General features: G+C 37.1%; 1 protein-coding gene and 1 pseudogene across 5 annotated transcripts in view; one reads left to right on the forward strand and one right to left on the reverse strand.

Moving 5' to 3' along the window:
• Positions 1-22969, reverse strand: part of Hspbap1 (HSPB1 associated protein 1) — a 51580-nt gene that overhangs the window by 16037 nt on the left and 12574 nt on the right. For 3 of the 5 annotated variants that reach the window (XM_074073285.1, XM_020183412.2, XM_020183411.2), the window contains exons 2-4: positions 22580-22710; positions 20787-20972; positions 6883-7064 (exon numbers count right to left, since the gene is read on the reverse strand). In XM_074073285.1, coding sequence (XP_073929386.1) covers positions 6883-7064; positions 20787-20972; positions 22580-22694 — 483 coding nt within the window. In that variant the 5' untranslated portion in view covers positions 22695-22710. The remainder of the gene's footprint in view (positions 1-6882; positions 7065-20786; positions 20973-22579; positions 22711-22969) is intronic. The other 2 variants (XM_020183413.2, XM_074073284.1) reach the window with 2 other exon arrangements.
• Positions 9240-17153, forward strand: LOC109698959 (FERM and PDZ domain-containing protein 4-like; annotated as a pseudogene).

Below are 22969 nucleotides of genomic sequence, written 5' to 3' on the forward strand. Positions count from 1 at the left end.
CTGTTTTTTAAGAATCACAGCTGTCCCACATCTACTTGAATCAACACACACTGACACACGCCAAGTTAACCAATGATAGAAACACAAAAAGGTGCAAGTCACAATGTCTTTATTATCAAGGACTTTACAATCTAGTGGATTCATCTACCTAAAATAAAATACCGAGAAAAAAATGCCAAAAGGCAGTTAATATTGTTATTGCAAAAACCGCACAATAAGTTAAGAGGCCAAAAATGGTTGAAATTTGGTTTTTGCCCTTTTCTGTCTTGTTCCTCAATAAGGAGTCAACATATTATTACTTAGTAGTGCTAACTGTACTAAAAGAACTGTTTCTTCCCTTTCCTCTACTTCAGGGAGGATAATGGACTGCCAACCTATTAACCAGCAAATAAAATGACTGCCAGGTAGCTGACTGTAAGGACTTCCTTTGAAACTGCTAGATTGAAGTGAAGTGTCAGGGAGACTCTGACTCCAAGGGCCTCCTTCTCCTGCTGGAAAGGATATTCCTAGCCATGCACAAAGAATGACCTCAGGATGATGGGACAGAGGGTAAGACTCATACTTGAAACCTTCTCTTCAGTACTGCAACTCTCTGACTTTCTATAACTGCTTCATGCAGCGACCCTGGAATAAACATACTTTGCTTTTACCATGTAAGTCTTGCTTCACTTTTTCATGTTTTTACATAAGCAGGGTGTGGCAGAAACTGCCCATCTTTCTTCATATTTAACACCCAATTTCAATCAGGGAGACAATGTACCCAGCAAATAAAGGTTTACCTTTTAGACTCCCTGGCAGCTAAGAGAGATCACTGCATGAATGGTAACCATTAAGCAGAAGTAGTTGGGTAGGACCTCCGGCTTAAAAGATAGAGTACACTTTTGCCCTTCCTCCTTTCTGGAATACAGTTGTGAAGGCTATCTTGGAACATGCGATGGCCTTGAGGATGGAAGCCATTCACTAAGAGACTAAAGACAAAAGAAAGACAGGAAGAGCTTGGCTTCTTCAGTATGACAGAGCCTTCATTCCAGCCCTCTGTACAGAATGCTAGCCAAGCCATCTCCAGACTTTCTTTACATGAGAAATAAAGATTACCCTTATGTACTTAGGCTAATTCTATTCTGGGTTTTCTGTTATAAAAATAGATCATTTTGTGCTCTTTGATCCTAAGGCTTGGTTTCTATATTAGACTTTAAAGTCTCATGACAGCCTAGTCTTTTATTTGAGGTGACCTCTCCAATAACTAATACAGTGAGTGCAATGCATCTTCAAAAACTGCTGAGTTTCTGATGTTACTTGACCTATTTTTACCCTAAACCTAAATAGTTCCTAAACCTGTTCCAGTTAATGAGTTTAATAATTGTAGCAGAATCAAACAACATTTAAAAAATACTCTGCAAGTAACCAAATCATCCATGATTTTAGTCTTAACCAAAGAACTGAAGAAACACTGGTAAGATATTTGTAAGACAGATTGGTGCTTTCTTTTGGCCAACCATGTAAACCTACAGTAACCAAAAATAATTAATTCTCACGTTGTTTAGTTCTATAAAATAGTATATTATTTGATAAAATTATTTAAAGACTATTATCACATATGCATTCCTGCTTTATAGATAGGAAATATAAGATTCGAACAGATTAAATGAGTTTATGTTATTAGTTCATATTAGCTCATTCTCAGAATCTAGGCTCTGGGAATACCCCAACTCAAAAGTATTTTTTCTTTCTACATATACCATGCTACTTTGTAATCATAGTAAATTTGGGTCAATCTATCATATTAAAGTTTGTCTTATTCTATTTATTCTCCATTCCTAGATCATAATATAGAAAAACTGATCATATACGTACCTCCCCAATAAACTTACATTTGAATAAAAACAAAAGAACCTAATGTTGGTCCAAAACAACAGTGGGACTTGAAACATAACTATAATTAATATATAAAATGTATAAAGGACAAATAGTTTAAATTTGAACCAGAACCTTAAGTGGACATTATACTTTAGCAAGTACTTTAGTCTTCTTTGTCCTTGGAAAAATTACCTTTGGGTACATAAACAGAAAAGAGGTCATTAACTCTCTACCCACTGATAGGCTGGATAAATACTTAAAATTCTTACATGCCAATTTGCCTCATCAGAAAGCATCACAGATCCCTTTAATCATTACCAAACCACCTGCCTCAATTTCAACATACTCTCATGGCAGTGTTATAAAGTTCAAGACATGTTATAACTAATCTTCCATTTATTGCACTTGGGGATTCTACACCCTGTGACTTAATAAGGCTTGTGACTGTAACCAATCCAAATCACAACATAAGATGCAATCTACCTGAAAAAAAATTCTTGGAGCAAAATCCTTTTTTGTCCCCTTGCAGTGCTGGGGATGCATATGCTAGGCAATACATGTTAATTCTTAATACTCTCAATGACAAGGATACCAATGATAATGGCAAAAGTAAAACTTGTTCATTTTTACCTAGTGAGTCAGAGATAAAGGAATTTCATGTTGTACGTCATGAATTCCCTACCTTCTTGGGCAGTAGAGGAAAAGTGTTCAAAACTGCTTTACTTAGATTAGTCAATGGTATGATATGTAACTAAAAATAATGAGACTAATTTTATTTGCCATATATAACAATCAGTTAATTATCAAAATCATAATTTTAGATCACCTATAAGTTACCATATATTTTCCAACCTTATCAGTATGTTTATCAGTATATTCATACATCTATTTAAATGTTATACAATATATCTATCAGTGGACAAATTTACCTAATGGAAGAAAAGAGTTAGTAAATGGAAACTTCAAGGAGAGGTAGTAAGTAAAAACTTACAAAACTAGAAGGCTGAAGAAAGCTGAGAATTTCTTATCAAGATTGACAAATGCTACACTGATTAACTAGAAGCCAAAGAAAATTTGACAAGGATGAAGTCAGGGGTGAAATTTAAAACATTCTCTGAAGAGCCCTAAAAAACTAAAAAAATCAAAACAAGAAATGATTAAGACTAGGAGAAAAAACATGTACGTAATCATTCAAATACCTATTAGACATTCAGCACTATGTTAGCAGTTTAGCAGTTTATGTTAGCAGAAATAAAAAAGCAAAAAACATAGCCAAAAAAACTTACAATATTGCTATAGGAACAAGAAACAATGTTTATGTCATGCACCTTTAAAAAACAAGTCACATAAAACAGATAGGAATGAAGGCAAGGCATGGATGGATGTGGTGCAAGTGGTTGAAATTCATAGCCGAGGCCCTTAGAAGTAGAACTTACTAGGCAGAAATTAAGAAGGGCATAGCAAAGGTCAGAAGGTAAGAGGGAATATGGCATGTCCACTAGTCAGTGAGGAGACTGGACAGGCAGGCTCAGTCACCAGGGAGGGTCTCAAATTATACCATATACAATGTTTAAGTCATGGATTGTTTATAAACATGATTAATACATTTAATATTTAATCTGGAGCATTACTTGATGTTTTCATAAGAAACTATTTTAGAATAAGGGGAGGAGTCAGAACTAGAAGGATAATACAGAAGTGATGTTGTACACTAGAGGCTCTCTGAGACTCTTTCAGGGGATCTGTGAGGTTGAAACTATTTTCATACTATTATTAAGAGGCTATTTGCCTGTTTCACTCTGGAGATATTTGATGGTGCAAAAAGAATGGTGACTAAAATTGATAGTGTTACATGTACAGGAAAGCAATGTGAGTCAACTCCCTGTATAGCTATCCTTATCTCAACTAGCAAAAACCCTTGGTCCTTCCTATTATTGCTTATACTTTCTCTTCAGCAAAATTAGAGATAAGGGCAGAATAGTTTCTGCCTGGTAGTGAGGGGTAAGGCAGGGGAAGGGGAGGGGGTGTGGAAGGGAGAGGGTGCTGGAGGAAGGGGGGAGAAATGACCCAAACATTGTATGCACATATGAATAAAATAAAAATTTTTTTAAAAATTGATAGTGTTAAGACAATGGGACCAAAATGTATTAGTAGCATTGAATTCATTTTAAAAGATGCTTTATCGAAGTATAACTGATATATAATAAGCAGTATAGACTTAAGGTATGCAGTTGATAAATTTTTACATGCACATACACCTGAAAATCTATCACCACAATTGAGATGACTAACATTTTGATCATGTCCAAAAGTTTCCCTGGGTCCCCTCATAACCCATATCATTCTCAGACAACCACTAATCTATTTCTATTGCTATAAATTAATTTGCAAGTTCTAGAATTTTATAAAAATGGAATTGTGTTCTAAGTATTCCTTCCACATGCTAATATTAATCAAAATCAAACTAAATAAAACAAACATCAGAACAAGTAATAACCCAAAGTAAGGGTCATTTCATCAAAGTAAGGGTCATTTCATAAAATGCCAATTCTCCAAGAGGACTTCCTAATCCTAAATGTGTATGAACCAAACAACAGAATGCACATTATTTTCAAGTATACATGGAATACTTCCCAAGATTAACTGTATTTGGGGCATAGAACAAGTTTCCATAAATTTAAAAGGATAAATCATATAAAGTGTGTTTTCTGAACACAATGGAATGAAACTAGAAAACAGTTAACAGAAAGACAGCTGGAAAAATCCCCAAATATTTATAAATTAAACACTATACTTGTAAATAATAAGTAGGTTAAATAAAAAGAAAAATTAGCAAATATTTTGAATAGAATGAAATTTTGGAAACTGTATATTGAGATACATGTTGAAAGCTTCCTAAAGACTTTCTTATGTGAATGCTATGATATTAGCAAATGTGACTTTACATGATAAAAAGTATTAAGTACACTGAATTATATCAACATTTGGAAAATCTATTTAACTCAGTAAACCAACATCTTCCAAACATTACATAAGATCCATTTTGGCTGGTGGAGTAGCTTAAGTGGTAAAGCACCTGCCTAGCAAGTATGAAGCCCTGAGTTCAAACCCCAGTTTAAAAAAAAAAGATGATATATTTTAATACATTTGACTAAAAATATCAGATTTTATAAGGACTTGATTAGAATTCCAGTACATTACCCAAACTCTGTCTTTAATATCCACACTTACTGGTCACATCTCTGCCCAGTGCTGGCATGCCTGAGATAGGATGCACAACTAGTGGGGTCAGATGAGTCATCCAAGGCAGTGTAAGCTAGACTTAGCCCCGCAGGACAGCATGTGCCTGCTGTGCAGGCAGAGTAGTCAAATTCTCCATAAAGACTACTTGGGCCAACGCCTTCTTGGTTGCATAATCTTAGAAAAGGTTTACAAAACCTCTTTGTGCCTCATTTTTCTTAAAATGGGGATATTAGAAAATCATAGTGTTACTGTGGGGATTCTAAATATAAAGCACTTAGAAAAGTACCAAGGATGAGTACTTGATAAATATTACTATCACACAAGGTTTTGCCTACATTATGAAGTAACAAGGTCCAATCCACAAAGTAGTGGGGGATATGTGAAATAGATAAAAGTTAATTGTGACACTATGGATTAAAGATCCATAGTGTGATCTGAAACTATTAAAAAAAAAAAACCTGCCTCAAAATTATCATTCAAAAATGAGTAAATAGATTTGGCATGGATTTTGGGTTCAGAAGCATTTATTGAGTATTTTCAAAATCAATGCATTATTTCAATGCTGTATAAAGACGCTTCAAGGGTAGTGGTACACACCCATAATCCCACCACTTAGGAGGCAGAGGCAGGAGAATCTCAAATTGGAGGCCAGTCTAGGGTATGGAGCAAGACCCTGTCTCAAAAACAAAACAAAATAACAGAATACAGATATACTCTCAAGTACCAATGATTGGGCAAGAAAGTATACTTTTCCACTTTATAAAAAACACAATTATTTAAGTAAACATTTTAAAAAGTTAATAAAGGAAAGCTACAAAATATTGGTAACTGTATTATAATAACTGTAAACACCTAGATGCAAAGAAAGAAAAATATAAGCTGAATAGAAACTGCTCCGGAGCTAAAGAACCATTGTCCCATGTAAGAGGAAAGCACAGACAGGGAGGTGGTGACAGGCAGGAGGGGAGGAGCAGGGGTGAACAGCCTGAGTTATGGAGAAATACTTCTCCCCACAGAGGACTAGAGGCAGAGTGAAGAGTTCTAGAGCTGTGCCTGATAAGGGGCAAGGCGGTCATCCACACAAGGGTCCCAGGGACCACACTAGGACAAAACAGAACCAGAGCAGGGCATCTGCAAAATCACTCCCCAAAACAAACTGGCAGGCTGAGGAAGACTACACTTATAAGAAAAGAGGATATGGCAGACTGCAAGCTCTGTTGTCAGTTATGGCAACAAAGGGCAAAGAACTTCCATATTTTTACTTCTGCAAGTCATTCCCACAATTCTGTAGTGCTTCTACCACCAAGTACCACAATTCTCTGCTTCAGGCCATAAACCACCAGAGAAGATAGCTGGGTGGATAGCAGAGGTGGCCTGGTCATAGGCCAAGGAATGCTTCTTAGAATCAGGTTTGGACCTCTGCCTGCCTCACTGACAGAACAAGAACTAACAAGAACTTCTGTGGAGGTCAGGAGGAGATGAAATTTTAGTCAAAATCTATGCTTCCACTACACTAACCACTCAGGCACTGTTTAAGGGCAAAAGGAGGGGTGTGGAGGAAGTGGTGAGCAGGAAAACTGAGAAGGCAGCTCATCCGTGTGAGCCAATGTCACAGCTGTCTCGAGTAGATCTTCTAGTTTCACTGGGTAAAATGCTCAAGACTCAAGGTGACTACTTACAAGATAAAAAGGCAATGAAGAAAGAAGGTACCATGAAGATCCTAATCTATGATCTTTTTTAAGAGCAAATTCTTACCAAGATTGAAAGGAATGCATTACTTACCTGGAAAATATCTGTCCTATCTTCAAATAGACTGATAAAATATTTATAGTCAGCATAAGCCCAGAATTTGGAATGATCATAATCTCTAAACGGTCCAGAACTACTGTGTTGGTCACAGTTCCAGGTCAGAAACTCTTCAAGTGTAGCATCCACATAACTACATGCAGTTTCAAACTGAGGAACTACAATGTAAGAGAACATAATTTTAAGTACATAATAAACACAGTTTCCAAATGGTATAGGTTTTTTTTTTTAAACAAAGTTAAATTCTTTTGTTTCTTTTTGTTATTGTTGAACTCAGGGTCCAGCACCTGCTACAAGTACTCTACCACTTGAGCCACACCCTAGCCTTTTTTGCTTTTACTTATTTTTCAAGCTTTTTGCCTGGGGGATAAGCCTCTGACTTTGATCTTCCCAAGTCTACCTCCCACATGGAGGTGATTATAGACACATGACAACATACCTGGCCCAACAAGGTAACTTCAACCAAAAAAAAGGTAGTTAAAAATTAATTTTGTACTTGCCATACAATTAGAAACATTTACACCACTCACAATAAAGTGAAAAACACAGTTTTCCCCTTAAGATTCAAAGCTATCCTCCAAGGGGTGTCATAGTGCACATCTGTAATCCCAGCACCCAAGAGGCTGAGGCAGGAGAACGGTGAGTTCAAGGCAGCCTAAGCTGCATGGCAAGTTCCAGGCTAGCGAGAGCTACATAGCAGGACCTTGTCTCAAATCACATCCCCTCCAAAAAAGAAAAAAAAAAAAGATTAGAAATTAACCTTATTATAGCTTGATGCAAGCCTAAAGACAGAACACTGTCTTGTAAATTCACCTCACAGAATTCAATCCAACTGATCCAACTGAATTCTAAAGCCATGAACTGAGTCACCTGTCCCCAGGGTGGACTAAACACGATTTTTCAGTTCTGCTTTGCAGACCTCAGAACTTGGCCTCACTTAGAGGGCTTCATTTTCTCTCATACCAAGCTCTGGATGTTAAACATTAAACTCTAAAAATGTAAAAATTGTTATTGTCAGGAGAAAATTAAAATAAATGAACAGAAATGACAGACATTTTCACTTACATAATGATTTAAAAACAAAATCCTTTAAATCTGTTCAAGCAGTAGTAGCACAAAGGTACTGTTCCGATTTCATTACAATGACAGTTTCTCTCTGGGTAGCATACTTGTTTTTCTTAGTTTATTTTATGAAATGGAATTATTCCTGTCTGAGTCTATCATTATTGTTCTTTTATTTAATGCTGAAACTGCCTAAGCAGCTGCAACTTTCATCCAACTTACTATAAAGTAAAAAGAAGCTTAACTGAATTCAAGATTGGGCAGTAATGTATAGTTTGAACTTGCTTTTAGCTCTCATAATAAAAGGGTCTTAAAATATTTTTGCCCAGCAAGAAAACAACTATTTCTCCATTTTGTTAGAAATTCATCATTTTACAGACAAGAAACAACACATGAGATATGAGCCCTGCACAGGACTTCTATCACTACTCTAATCCCCAATTACAAATTAGGGGTTATTTCTGCAACTGCTTGTAAATTATCGTCAGCTGAGGTGCAACACTTCTACTGAGTACACACCTTGACAAATGAATTTCATCCAAAATGTCCTAAAGACCTATGTGATTTCACTGGTTCCTAAAATAAACTCAGGAAGGTGTTACATTAAGATAAAACACTGTAACTATAGAAAACAACTATATACTGTACTTTCCAAAAAGCCAGAAGATTTGAAAGTTTTCACCACAAAGAATTGATAAATTTTCAGGAGATAAGTGTGCTTAACCTGACTTACACAGTGCAATGTCTACATGCAAAGCAGGACGTGGCACCTAACTAATATTTCTACCTTTTACATTTTTGTGTATCAGTTCAAAAATAAAAAGCAATTATTTTCAAAACCAATTACTAACACTATTTCAAGCATTCTAGAAAAATCCCAACCTAGACTTAAGCCAAAAATAAGAAATATTATCAACAGAGAAGGAATAAAACTATCATTATAAGATTATATGCCTGTCTACCTAGAAAAGCCACAAAAACTACCTAGACCAATAGATGGCTGGATATAAGATAAACACAGAGGCACTCTGCTGTTTTATGAGACAGGCATTAGGGTCCCCACTTACAATTCAGGAAACTGAGACACAGAGCAGTTCAGTGGCATGAGGTCACACAGCTGAGAAAGCTGGAAATGGGTATCCCCAAAAGCATAGTGTTTTGCTTATGGTTATATTGCTCAGGAGTAAGGAAGCCACAGGAGGAAGTCTTCAGGCTGCCTACCTCCCTCAGGAAGCTGGGGCTTGAACCAGGTGCCACCCTATGGATGGGAGATGATGATAAACCAAGCGAGGTAAGACTACTTCATTAATCACATGACACAGGCAATTCCATTTGATCATCCTTGGTTTGAGAGGTGCCAAATCATCCCTCCAGCTCCTTGCAAAGTGGAGATGTGCTGGGATTTGATTTCATAGGGAGTAAGAAGCCAGTGGTCATTCGCTCAGTAACACCAGGTGACCCCTCAGAAGGCAAGCTGATCCCAGGAGATCAGGATGTATCAGTGTAGCACCCAGAGATCAGGTCATCGATCTGGTCAGAAGCTACAAAAAAATCGATACTCCTCACTGTCATTCAGCCCTACCCTTCTCCCAAATCAGCATTTATTATTGCTACACAAAAGGGAAGACTGAAGTCCAATCCAGTCAAAGTGTGCTTCTCCAAGGAAGTGATCATCAACTGTCAAGTGTCAGAAACTGTTAAAAAACTTCTTTTTTTTTATGCCACATGTTTTGAAAGTCTGTCTAGAAAATGAGTAGACCAAATCCTTTCACTTTGACTGCAGCACCTCTATAAAGGATGTCATCTTAACACTATAAGAGAAGTTCTCCATCAAAGGCAATGAGCATTTCTCACTCATGCTGGAGCAGAAGACAGCATGAGAGGGGGCTGGAACCAAGCTGCTCTTGCTTCATGAACAATAGACTCTAACTCAGGTGACACAGAGACCCAGCACTCATAAGATGAGATGTCTTTTCTGAATTAGCTTTATCCCAAAGGATCCAATTGACCTGCTAAGGAGAGATCCAGTTGCTTTCCAGTATCTCTATGTTCAGAGTTGCAATGATGTTGTTCAGGAGTGACTTGGGTGAAATATGACATCACCTTGCAACTGGCTGCATTACAAGCGTACATCACCATTGTTACCACCAAGCAGATGCAGAAAATCTCCCTCAAATATATCGAGAAAGAATGGAGATTACAGACTTTTCTTCCCCCAGCAATGCTACAGAGCATGAAAGAGAAGAACATCAAGAAAGCACTTTCACACCGTGTCAAGGCAAATCAAAACTTAGCACCACTGGATAAAAAGCTCTCCATACTGCAAACCAAGGTTCACTATCTCAAGTTTCTTGTGACCTGCAACTATATGGGGGCCATGTGTTCAAGGCAACATTAGTGCAGGCAGAAAAGCATTCAGAAGTGACTCTTCTGATTGGGCCCTGCTATGGCATAAACCATGTCATAAACACCAAAACCAACCTGTTAGCCCTTATAGCTGACTTCAGTCATGCCAACAAGATTGAAATGTTTACTAAAGAGGAAAGTTTGGTGAGAGTGGAGCTTCATGTGCTAGATGTGAAGCCCATCGTGCTCCTGATGGAATCATCAGACACCATGAACCTAGCCACCTTGAAGGATGGGTACTACAGACTGCTTCTGGATTCCAGGAGGTCAATATTGAGCATGGCCAATAAGAAAAATGCAGGAATGCAAGACCCAGGAATTACTACATCTATCAATATTAACACTGAATGCCAATGGACTCAACTTCCCTATCAAAAGATACTGTCTGACAAACTGGATTAAAAAGGAAGATCCAACAATTTGTTGTTTACAAGAGACTCATCTTATTGACAGAAATAAACATTGGGCTTAGGGTGAAAGGGTGGAAGAAGACTTACCAAGACAATGGCCCCCTAATAAAACAGGCAGGAGTACCAATACTTATATCAGACAAAGTAGACTTAAAGCCTACATTGGTCAAACGAGATAAAGAAGGACACTTCATACTAATAAAAGGTGCAATATATCAAAAGGAAATAACAATTATCAACCTATATGCACCCAATGTCGGTGCACCCAATTTCATCAAACATACAGTAAAGGACTTAAAAGCACATACAGACTCCAACACAGTGGTAGTGGGAAACTCTATCATGAATAGATAGGTCATCCAAACAAAAAAATCAACAAAGAAATCCTAGAACTAAATGACACCATAAACCAAATGGACCTAACTGATGTCTACAGAACATTTCATTCAACAGCAGCAAACTATACATTCTTCTCAGCAGCCCATGGAACTTTCTCCAAAATAGATCATATCTTAGGGCACAAAGCAAACCTCAGCAAATAGAAGAAAACAGAAATAACCCCTTGCATTCTATCTGATCACAAGGCATTAAAACTATAACTCAGTAACAAAAGCAACAGCAGAAAACACGCAAAAAATTGGAGGCTGAATAACAAACTGCTCAACGATCAATGGGTCACAGAAGAAATGAGAGGAAATCAGAAAGTTCCTGGAAGCTAATGAAAATGAAAACACCACCTAACAGAACCTATGGGACACAGCAAAGGCAGTCCTAAGAGGAAAGTTTATAGCCATGAATGCTATATTAAAAGGACAGAAAGATCTCAAATAAATGACCTAATGCTACATCTAAAACTCCTAGAGAAACAATAAGCAAAACCTAAAACAAGCAGAAGGAGAGAAATAATAAAAATAAGGGCCAAAATTAATGAAATAGAGACCAAAACACCATACAAAGAATCAACGAAATAAAGAGCTGGTTCTCTGAAAAAATAAACAAGATTGACAATCCCCTAGCAAATCTGACTAAAATGAGGAGGGAAAAGATCCAAATTAAAAAAATCAGAAACGAAAAAGGAGAGATAACAACAAACACTAAGAAAATCCAGGGAATCATCAGAGAGTACTTTGAGAACCTATATTCCAATAAGCTGGAAAATCTTGAAGAAATGGACAAATTTCCAGATATTATGACCATCCAAAACTGAACCAAGAGAATATTAACCACCTAAAAAGATCTATAACACATAATGAAATTGAAGCAGCAACAGAGTCTCCCAAAAAAGAAAACTCTAGGACCTGATGGATTCTCTACTGAATTCTACCAGACTTTCAAAGAACTAATATCAACACTCCTTAAACTTTTCCATGAAATAGAAAAGGAACACTGCCTAACTCATTCTATGAAGCCATTATTATACTCATCCCAAAACTGAACAAGGACACATCCAAAAAGGAGAACTACAGGCGAATCTACTTAATGAACATCGATGCAAAAATTCTCAATAAAATAATGACAAACCGAATCCAGCAACATATCAGAAAGATCATTCACCATGACCAAGTTGGCTTCATCCCATGGATGCAGAGATGGTTCAACATACACAAATCAATAAATGTAATACAGCATATTAATAGAATCAAAGACAAAAACCACTTGATCATCTCAATAGATGCAGAAAAAGTCTTTGATAAGATTCAACACCACTTCATGATAAAAGCTCTAAGAAAACTAGAAATAGAAGGAATGTATCTCAACATTTTAAAGGCTATATATGAAAAACCTATAGCCAACATCATACTTAATGGGGAAAAACTGGAACCACTTACCCTAAAAACTGGAACCATTTCCCCTAAAGTCAGGAATGAGATAAGGATATCTACTATTCCCACTCCTATTCAACATAGTCCTAGAATTCCTAGCCAGAGCAATAAGGCAAGAAGAAAAAATAAAAGGAATATAAATACTAAAGAGATAGTCAAAGTATCTCTATTTGCAGATGACATGATCCTATACCTCAAAGACTCAAAACAACTCCACCCAAAAACTCTTAGACACCATAAACAGCTTTAACAATGTAGCAGTATACAAAATCAACTTACAAAAACAGTAACCTTTCTATATACCAACAATGAACAAACTGAGAAAGAATATAGAAAAACAGTTCAATTTATAATATCCCTCACAAAAAAAAAAATCAAATACCTAGGAACAGATTTAACAAAGGATGTAAAAAAAAAATCTCTACAAGAACTACAAACCACTGAAGAAAGAGCTCGAGGAAGACTATAGAAGGTGGAAAGACCTCCCGCGCTCATGGATTGGCAGAATCAACATAGTAAAAATGGCTATACTACCAAAAGCAATCTACATGTTCAACACAATTCCCATCTAAATCCCAACGACATTCATCACAAAGATTAAAAAATCTATCCTAAAGTTCATTTGGAAACACCAAAGACCACGAATAGCCAAGGCAATACTGAGCAAAAAGAGCAATGCTGGAGGGATCACGATACCCAACTTCAAACAATACTACAGAGCCATAGCAATAAAAACAGCATGGTACTGGCAGAAGTGGAACAGAATAGAGGACCCAGATATGAATCCACACAGATACACCCACCTTATCTTTGACAAAAGTGCCAAGAATGTACGAAGGAGAAAAGACAGCCTCTTCAACAAATGTTGCTGGGAAAAGTGGTTATCTACCTGCAGAAAACTGAAATTAGATCAATACCTGTCACCACGTACTAGTGTCAACTCAAAGTGGATTAAGGATCTTAATATCAGACCTGAAACCTTGCAGTTAGTACACAAAAGAGCAGGGAATACCCTGGGAACAATAGGTATAGGCAAGGACTTCCTCAGTAGGACTCCAGCATCCCACCAACTAAGACAAAGGATGGACAAATGGGACTACATAAAATTAAAATCTTCTGCACAACAAAAGAAATGGTCTCTAAACTGAACAGACCACCCACAGAGTGGGAGAAAACATTTGCCAGCTACACCTCAAAGGACTGATAACCAGAATATACAAGGAGCTCAAAAAACTAAACGCCTAAAAATTTATGAACCAATAAAGAAGTGGGCAACTGAACTAAACAGAACTTTTTCAGAGGAAGAAGTCTAAATGGCCAAAAAACACATGAAAAAATGTTCGCCATCCCTGGCCATAAAGGAAATGCAAATCAAAATCACACTAAGATTCCACCTCACTCCTGTTAGAATAGACAGCATCAAGAAGACCACCAACCACAAATATTGGTGAGGATGATGCCAGGAGCGGGGGGAGGGGGGGGGAATCCTCATACACTGAGGGTGAGAATGTAAGCTGGCATGCCCATGTTTTTGAAACACTATTCATAGTAGCCAAACTATGGAGCCAGCCAAGTTTCCCATACTGACAAATTGCCCCACTATTGATGAATGAATTATGAAAATGTAGTATTTATACACAATGGAATTTTACTCAGCCAAAAAGAAGAATGAAATTTTGTCATTTTCAAGTAAAGGGATAGAACTGGAAACATCATCTTAAGTGAAGTTAGCCAGGCTCAGAAGACCAAAAATCACATGTTCTCCCTCATATGTGGATTACAGATCTAAAACAAAATGCAGTAATATTATCGGACATGGGTCACACACTAAGGGGAGAACGCACACAGGAGGAATAGGGAAAGGTAAGGAAACCTAAAACTTGAATGTGGTTGATGTGCTCACTGTAGAGGAGTGAATAAAGTAATCTTAAACTGGCAGAAGCCACTATGGGAAGGGGACTAGGAAGTAGTGAAGAGGTCTGGTAGAAATGAACCAATGGGGGTTGCAATACACAAGTGCATGGAAGCAACACTAGGAATCTCTCTGTATAGCTATCTTTATCTCAAACTACCAAAAACGCTGTCTTTTTTATTATTGCCTATGTTTTCTCTTCAACAAAATCAGAGACGAAGAAGGTGTAACAGGTTCTGGCCAGAAGCGGAGAGGGTAAGGGACAAGTGGCCCAAACAATGTATACACATATAAGTAAATGTAAAAATGATAAAAGAAAAATACAGTAGGCAAAAATATAACAGCTATAATGAATTTACACTGTTTTAAGAAATGTGTCCACCTATATGAAAACTACCAATCTTTATGCCTTAAAGCAAATGGGCTTGGTAAATCAAAACAATGTTTCTGTACAGGAACATACAATATTACAACTTTGTGAATTGTTTTCCAAATTCATTTTTAGAGTTTAATGAATTTTCATTTAAAATCTCGTCAGGATTTCTTTAAAATGAGCACTCTGTATTACTCTAAAGTTCACTGAGATTAATAAAATTCAATTATATCTAAGAAAGAAAAGTAACAGAAGTCAAGGATAGAACAGTTTTCCAGCGGTTGGGGAGAGCAGGGAGAAGTAAGAGATGGAGAAATTCTGGTCAGTGGGATCTAAGACACAGCTAGTAAAGTAAGTTCTGTTGTTCTATTACATGGTAGGATGACTACAGATAGCTATAATGTATCATATAATTCAAAAAAAGCTAGAAGAAAGGACTTTGAATATTTTACTTCACCATGAAGAAATGATCAATGCTTAAGAAGGCTGATATACTTACCATGATAAGGACATTATATAATGTATATATGGACTGAAACTTCACATGCTGCATACAGACATAAATATATACATTTTTATATCAACTGAAAATATAAACAAAATAAAGGGTATACTTTTTTTCTTTTGGCAGCACTGCAGTTTGAATTCAGGACTTCACACTAGCTAGGCAGGTGATTTTACCACTTGAGCTACTCCACCAGCCCTTACAAATAAAATAAAAATGAAGAAGAGTAATTACACAGGATGAATTGTACTTTCAAATATTAAAATACATACACGATAAAACAGTGTTTTAAAATTGTTTTACTAGTCCCAAAGCCGATGACTAAATATGTGGCCCAGAAACTGACACAGGAATACCAGGAATATAGCAATATAATAAAGGTAGTTCCCAAAGACAGAAAGATAAAAAAAGAATCAGTAAAAGTTATTAGAACAAAAACTCCCAATGTAACTATTTGGCTCTAATAAGGAAACAGTCAAAGAACAGTTATCAGGAAAAAAATACAAATTACTAATAAACATGAACTTATGCTTAATACTACCAGCAATCAAAGAAATATTAATTAAAATAATGATAGCAGTTTTCAACTATCAGGAAGATTTTTCTTAAAAAATAAAAAAAATCTCAGTTTTGGCAAAGGAGTGGCAAAATAGGTATCCTCACCAGTTATGAAAAGGAATATAAATACAAACTACTTTGCAAAGCACTCGTCCTATGTATTAAAAGCCTTCAATTCTTTCAAACATCTGAATGCCTTTTAGGAGCTCAGCCCATGATGAAACATGGCCCTTGGCCTCACAAAAAAGACCATGAAGGATTCTAATCAGGTACTTACTTACTCAACTAATCATGTGATTATATCCATGCTAAGCATTATTAAAAAATGTAATATGTTCTGAAGTAATTTAAAGCCACACCAGATTTGGGGGATAGAAGAGGATAGATGGAGGAGGAAAAAGGGACATTTAAGCTCAAATCTCAGGGAGGAAAAGGAATTAACAGGATAAAGCTGGGATATGGGAATTAACCAGGGGAAGGGGATATGGGAAAAGAGACAATGGTGAGAAAAAGAGAACTACATATGCAAGGGCCCTGAAGCTGGAAGAACCCAAGCCCTGTGAACAGAGAAAGTGAAAAAATGCTTGTTTGACCCAGGCTCAGGGACCAGGCTGTTGCAACTATGGAGGTGAGACAGCCAGGAAATGCTGACTGTGGGTGGCCATGAGCTAGAGAAGCAGGTGGCTACTGGATGTTTAGAAGGCAACTCGCAAGACCCCAGAAGGACTGAGAGATATTTCTGGTGTAAGGAGCTTCATGATAGTGCTGCTATTGATAATTCTCACAACCTTTGACACAGAAATTCTCTTGCCAGGAATGAATCTATCCTAGGGAACTAACAGAAACGTGGACAAGTTTGCTTGCAAAGATGTTAACTACAGTAGTATTTGTACATTTAAAACTTGTGAGCAATCTAAATAATCAAAACAGAAGAATGTTTAAACAAATTATATTACCACACAATAGATTAAGTAGCCATTAAAAATCACATTTAATGTCAAGAGTCGTTTCTTAGAGTATGTTAAGCAAAAATAAAAACAGGCTGAAAAGGAAAGTTAATATAACTTTATTTTTTAAAAACAAAAAGGCCACATGTTTATATATGAAAGTATTACTAGCTATTCCCTCTAGGTAGTGGGACACCTATTTTTAAGTTTCTGCGGGCCTTTCCATTGTCCCAATTTTTTTCCTAGGTTGAAAAAGTCATACTTTCATCTTAAAATTATTCCTATTTTAAATAAAATTTGTTAAGCACTTACAATATGCTAGGCACTATTCTAAATGCTTTAAACACATAAAATCATTTAAACTTGAAAATATTTCTAACATACAGAAAAGTTAACTGACTTGCCCAGATCACATATTAAGTCAAAATTTGAACACACTCAGGCTGACTCCAAAGTTACCCCTCTTATACCACCATCCTACACTGCCTGAGGAAGCATTTGTACTCTGTAGCATTTATAGACTCTATCTTAATAAGCCAGGTATGGTAGTGCACACTTGTTATTCCAGCTATGTGGGAGGCACAGATAGGATAGTGATCCAGACTAGTCAGGAAAAATGTGAGACCCTATCCAAAAAGTAACCAAAAGCAAAACAACAACAAAAATAACAAACTATCGCTGGGTGTGGTGGTTCACACCTATAAACCCAGCTACATGGGAAGTACTGGTAGGAAATCTTGCTAAGGCCGACCTGGGCAAAAATGCAAGTCTATCTAGAAAATAACTAAAACAAAAAAGGCTGTGGGTGTGGTTCAAGTGGCAGAGCACATGCCTACTAATCACAAGCCCTGATTTCAAACCCCAGTACTTCAAAAAAAAAAAAGCTAAAACAATAAATTATCGAGATTAATCCATGAAATGGGAGACAACACCTGCCATTCATACATCTGATAAAGGTCTAGTATTCAGGATATATCTGTAAGATAAAAACCCCAATTAGAAAATGAGCAAAAGAACTTAACAGACATTTCTGCTGGCCAATACAACATGAAAAAATGCTCAATATTATTACTCATTAGAAAAATACAATTCAGAACCCTAGAGAATTGCTTCAATCCACCAGAATGGCTAGAATTTTTTTAAATGGAATAAGTGTTTGAAAGAAGTAGAAAAACTAGACCTTTCCTACATTGCTAATGGGAATATAAAATGGTTCAGCCACTTTGGAAAACAGTTTGACAGTTCTTCAAAATGTTAAAGGGTTACTAAGCAATTCTACTTCTAGGTACATATTCATGAGAAATGAAAACAGCTCCACACAAAACTTGTACCTAATGTTCATGGTAGCATTAGCATAATAGCCAAAGGGTGGGAATAACTCAAATTTTCACCAATCAATGAATAGATGAACAAAATGCATATATCCATACAACAGAATATTATTTAGCAATAAAGAGAAATAAGTACTGATATACACAGGTGAGCATCCCTTATCTGAAATGCTTGAGATCAGAAGTGGTTCTGATTTTAGATGTTTCTGGATTTTGGAATATTATCTATCTTGGAAATAAGATCCAAGTCTAAATATGAAACTCATTTATGTTTTACATATACCTTATACACATAGGCTAAAAGTAATATTACACAGTATTTTTAGTGTGCTCACATTTTGACTATGACCAGTCACATGAGGTCAGGAGTGGAACTGTCCACTGGTAGCATCTGATGGTGCTCAGAAAAAGTCAGATTCTGGAGCATTTCAGATTTTCAGATTTGCGATGTTCAACTTGAAAACATGCTAAGTAAAAGAAACTAGATACAAAACGCCAAGTTATTTCATGATTCCATTTATACGACGTGTCCCAAATGAGTAAATTCACACATACAGAAAGTACAGTGGGGTAGTAAGACAGAATGGGAAGTGATTACTTAAAGGGAACTGGCCTTCTATATGGGATAATGAAAATGTTCTAAAATTGAACCGTAGTGATGGTTGCACAACACTGTGAATATACTAACAACCACTGAATTGGATTCTTTTAAATGACTAAAACGCTGAATTTGATTTGAATTTTTAAAAGACTAAGTAATCTTTGTAGAGTAGTCACAACTGTGCAGATTGTTTCTCTTTTATGCTTAAGTAGTAACTTGAAAATGTTAAATACTATGTCTTGCTAGAAAATGGAATAATCTTAATAGTACTATCCTAGGAGGTGTTAAACAGATTAAGAGAATCAATGAGGTAAACCACTCAGAACAGGACCAAAACAGCAGAGCTTAACAATGTTAGCTGCTAGCAGTAGTGGTGTATCTGGAGTCAAAAATACACAATTCCTATTTCACTTGAAATTAGTATCTAACAAACATTCCAATGAGTTTTATTTCAATAAAATCATGAAGGGAAAAGCACAATCTGATTTTTATGTTACTGTGGCTGGTCTAGCATTTAATTTTAAAATATCATAAACAGTTCCATTTGTGGTTAGAATGAGATGCCGAAGAGTTCCAGGTACAGTAATCCTGCTATATCTGTCACAGAAGTACAAGAGGTTCTAGACACTAAAAACTAATACATGAGATGCACTAGAAGCTCAACATGATGAAAAAAGCTTGGAGCTACTGGAGGGGAAATAGAAATTTCTAGTTCCTCTTGAGCTATTAATAGCTGTTCATGGGCTAGCAGAGTAGTTCAAGTGGTAGAGCACCTGCTTAGCAAGCACAAGGCCATATACACATACTAAATAATAATAATAATAATAATAATAATAATACAAGTAGAATAGATACTCTTAAGCCACTTCACTACAATGCTTAACCACTAAATTTCTAGACTACCAAACTTACCTATATTGAAAAGCAAATTACTGAAAGAAGGACCACTTTGGATTATAAATAGCATTATTTTTTTTTCCTGTGCATTAACTAAATTTTAGAGCTAATGGTAACTGCTTTATCTGACATTAGGGCAAAAAAAAACCCTGAAATGTTAGAAGACTTCTGGGAAGAAAAGAGAGCAGGCACAATACATCTAATTAAAAGAATTTTAGAAAACCAACCAACCAAACAGCCAGGTGTGGTAGCATGTGCTTACAGTCCCGGCCATGCTGGAGACTAGGGCAAGAGGGATGAGCCCAAGAGCTCCAGGCCAGTATGGGTGACAAAGTGAGAGAGAGGGAGGGAGGGAGGAAAGGGGATAGGAAGAGGAAGAGAGAAGAAGGGAGGGCAGGAAGGGAAGGAGGGAAAGGAAAGTAAATAGGGAGGCCCAGGAATTTAGTTCAGTAAATGAGTACCTGGCTAACTTCTGTAAGGCCCTGGGTCTGATCCCAACATCACACACACATAAAACAAACACCTTTACAGTAATATAACAGAAGACAGGCAGCTGAAACAGCAAAGGAGATTAAGCACTATAAATAACCTAAAGCCACAAATAAAAGGACATGTTCTGCAGGAATCAAGAATGGAAGATACTATTTCATTATACTACTGGTGATTAGATTGTGATTTATACTGTATGATTACATTGTAGTACTGTATACTGCTTTCTCAGTCATGTGGGAACATAAATAATCACACATGAACAAATACTTACTGCCTGCCATGTTCAGTGAACCACAGTAATGTCTAGCAACATACACAATATGACACATGAATAAATACATTTTCATTTTGTATGGGAATTTAACTCAATTGTTCAGTCAAAAAAAATAATCTGCATTAGGACAAACTTTTTCTAAACTTTCCAATAAAATTTTCCTATCTGTAAAGTGAATCCTCAAAAAGAGGATTAGAAAAACGTAGAATTCTTTAGAGACAAGGAAACCCCTGCAGAGAATGTAGGAGTGCTAGTGAAGAGAGTGTTATGATGATTACTTCCACCATACCTGTGTCTATGCTTTTCAGTCCCATTCTGAATCGTATCTGCTTGCCATGAAGCACCTCAGAAAGGTGTTTAGCAGTCCAGTGTCGTGCTGGCCAATTAAAAACCATGTTACAGAAGATTGCAGGTTGCTGCAGGCACATTATAATTTCTTTTGCTTTCTCTGGCGTAAAAGGTTTGACATGTTCGCCTAAGGAGAAAAATGGACAGAGCTATAGATAGACAACTATGAAGTTATTTCATACCAGATTGAAAAAAAGTGGCTAATACGGTTTCTGTTCTTGAAAATCTCACCATGCAACTACACTGCACAATTCCTTTATTACTGTTTATGCAAATATTTGGTCTCAAAGGTCCATAACATTTCTTAAATGATTTTTTCATATTAAATGTTGGCAAACATCTACAATTTTCAATGTAAAAAGTGAAGCCTTGGAGTTAAAAAGGCTTCCCCCAACTACTTCTTTAAATTTAAAAAGATGAAAATTTTGGAAAATTCTTTCTTAAGTAGAAGATTATATAAAAAATGCTAATAGGAACTACTACAGAAGATTCTACTTGCTGTGTCACATGTTTAATGTCAAAAAGTCTACTGAACGAATATAGCAGCCAATCAGGGAGAAGACAGATTACCTTCAGGGCAGAGAGAAGAGATTTACTGCAGGCCCTGAGGCAACACCCTGAGAAGAGGCAAAATAAACACTCAGCCCATCTTCAGCCATCTTCCCTAGTGCAGTTTTAACAATAAAAGATGCAGCCAGGGCTGGTGACTACGTCTATAATCCCAGTACTTGGGGGGGCTAAGGTAGTAAAATTGTGAGTTCCAGGTCAGCCTGGGCTGTGATGAAAGACCCTATCTCCAAAAACCAAATAAATAAAAAAACACAGCAACAACAACAAAAAAAAGTGCTAAAATGGGACAATCTACAATTAATCCTTGGTTTTAATGTATCTATAAAAAGTACAAGGAATATGTACAAACTAAAACTGTGACTTACTGAGTACTCAAATTTCATAGAATCACAGAATGTTAATCCTTGATGGAATAATCAATAATAGTTTTGTTTTTGGTTTTTTTTGGTGGCACTGGGGTTTGAACTCAGGTCCTCACACTTGCTAGGCAGCACTCTCACCACTTGAGCCACTCCCCTAGCCAATTTTTTTTGGGTGGGACTAGATTTGAACACAAGGCTTTGTATTTGCAAAGCAGGCACTTTACAGCTTGAGCCACAATTCCTGTCCCTTTTGCTTTGTTTATTTTTGATATGGTTTGGGGGAGGAGGGGCTTCGAGAACTATTTGCCTGGACTGGCCACAAACAACAATCTAGGTAGCTAGGATTACAGGTATGAGCCACAGGCACCTGGCTAATATTAGTAATTTTTAAATAAAAGAACAAGAAAGTTTCTCCTTCTCTCTTTGTATGCATGTGTGGTGGTGGGGACTGAACCTAGGGCCTTGAACATGCTAAGCAAGCACTCTACCAATAAGCTACCTCCCCAGCTTTTTTGTTTTTGTATTGGTGGTGCTGGGTTTTAAACTCAGGGTCTCATGATGCTAGGCAGGCGCTCTACCTCTTAGGGTATACCCCCAACTCAAGTTTCTCTTTAAAGACATCTTAAGATGGAAAGGTTTTTTTGGGAGGGTTAAACAAAACTTCATACTCTAGCAGGGCATGGCGGCTCAAGCCTGCAGTCCTAGCTACTTGGGAGACAAGATCAGGAAGATCCCAATCTGAGACTGAAGCAAAAAAATTCTTGAGACCCCATCTCAACCAACAGCTGGGTGTGGCACACACCTGTCATCCCAACTTCGTGGGAGGCTGATACAGGGAAGATCACAGTTCTTGGCCAGCCAGAACAAAAAACTTCATCAGACCCCATGTCAAAGGAAAAAGCTGGGTGTGGTACCATGTGCCTGTCATCTCAGCTGTAAGGGAGGATGTGAGGGCGATCTGGCTGCGACATCTGTCACCCCATTGATCGCCAGGGTTGATTCGGCTGATCTGGCTGGCTAGGCGGGTGTCCCCTTCCTCCCTCACTGCTCCATGTGCGTCCCTCCCGAAGCTGCGCGCTCGGTCGAAGAGGACGACCATCCCCGATAGAGGAGGACCGTTCTTCGGTCAAGGGTATACGAGTAGCTGCGCTCCCCTGCTAGAACCTCCAAACAAGCTCTCAGCTGTAAGGGA

The sequence above is a fragment of the Castor canadensis genome, chromosome 5, assembly GCF_047511655.1.
Source record: "Castor canadensis chromosome 5, mCasCan1.hap1v2, whole genome shotgun sequence".
NCBI classification, from domain to species: Eukaryota; Metazoa; Chordata; class Mammalia; order Rodentia; family Castoridae; genus Castor; species Castor canadensis.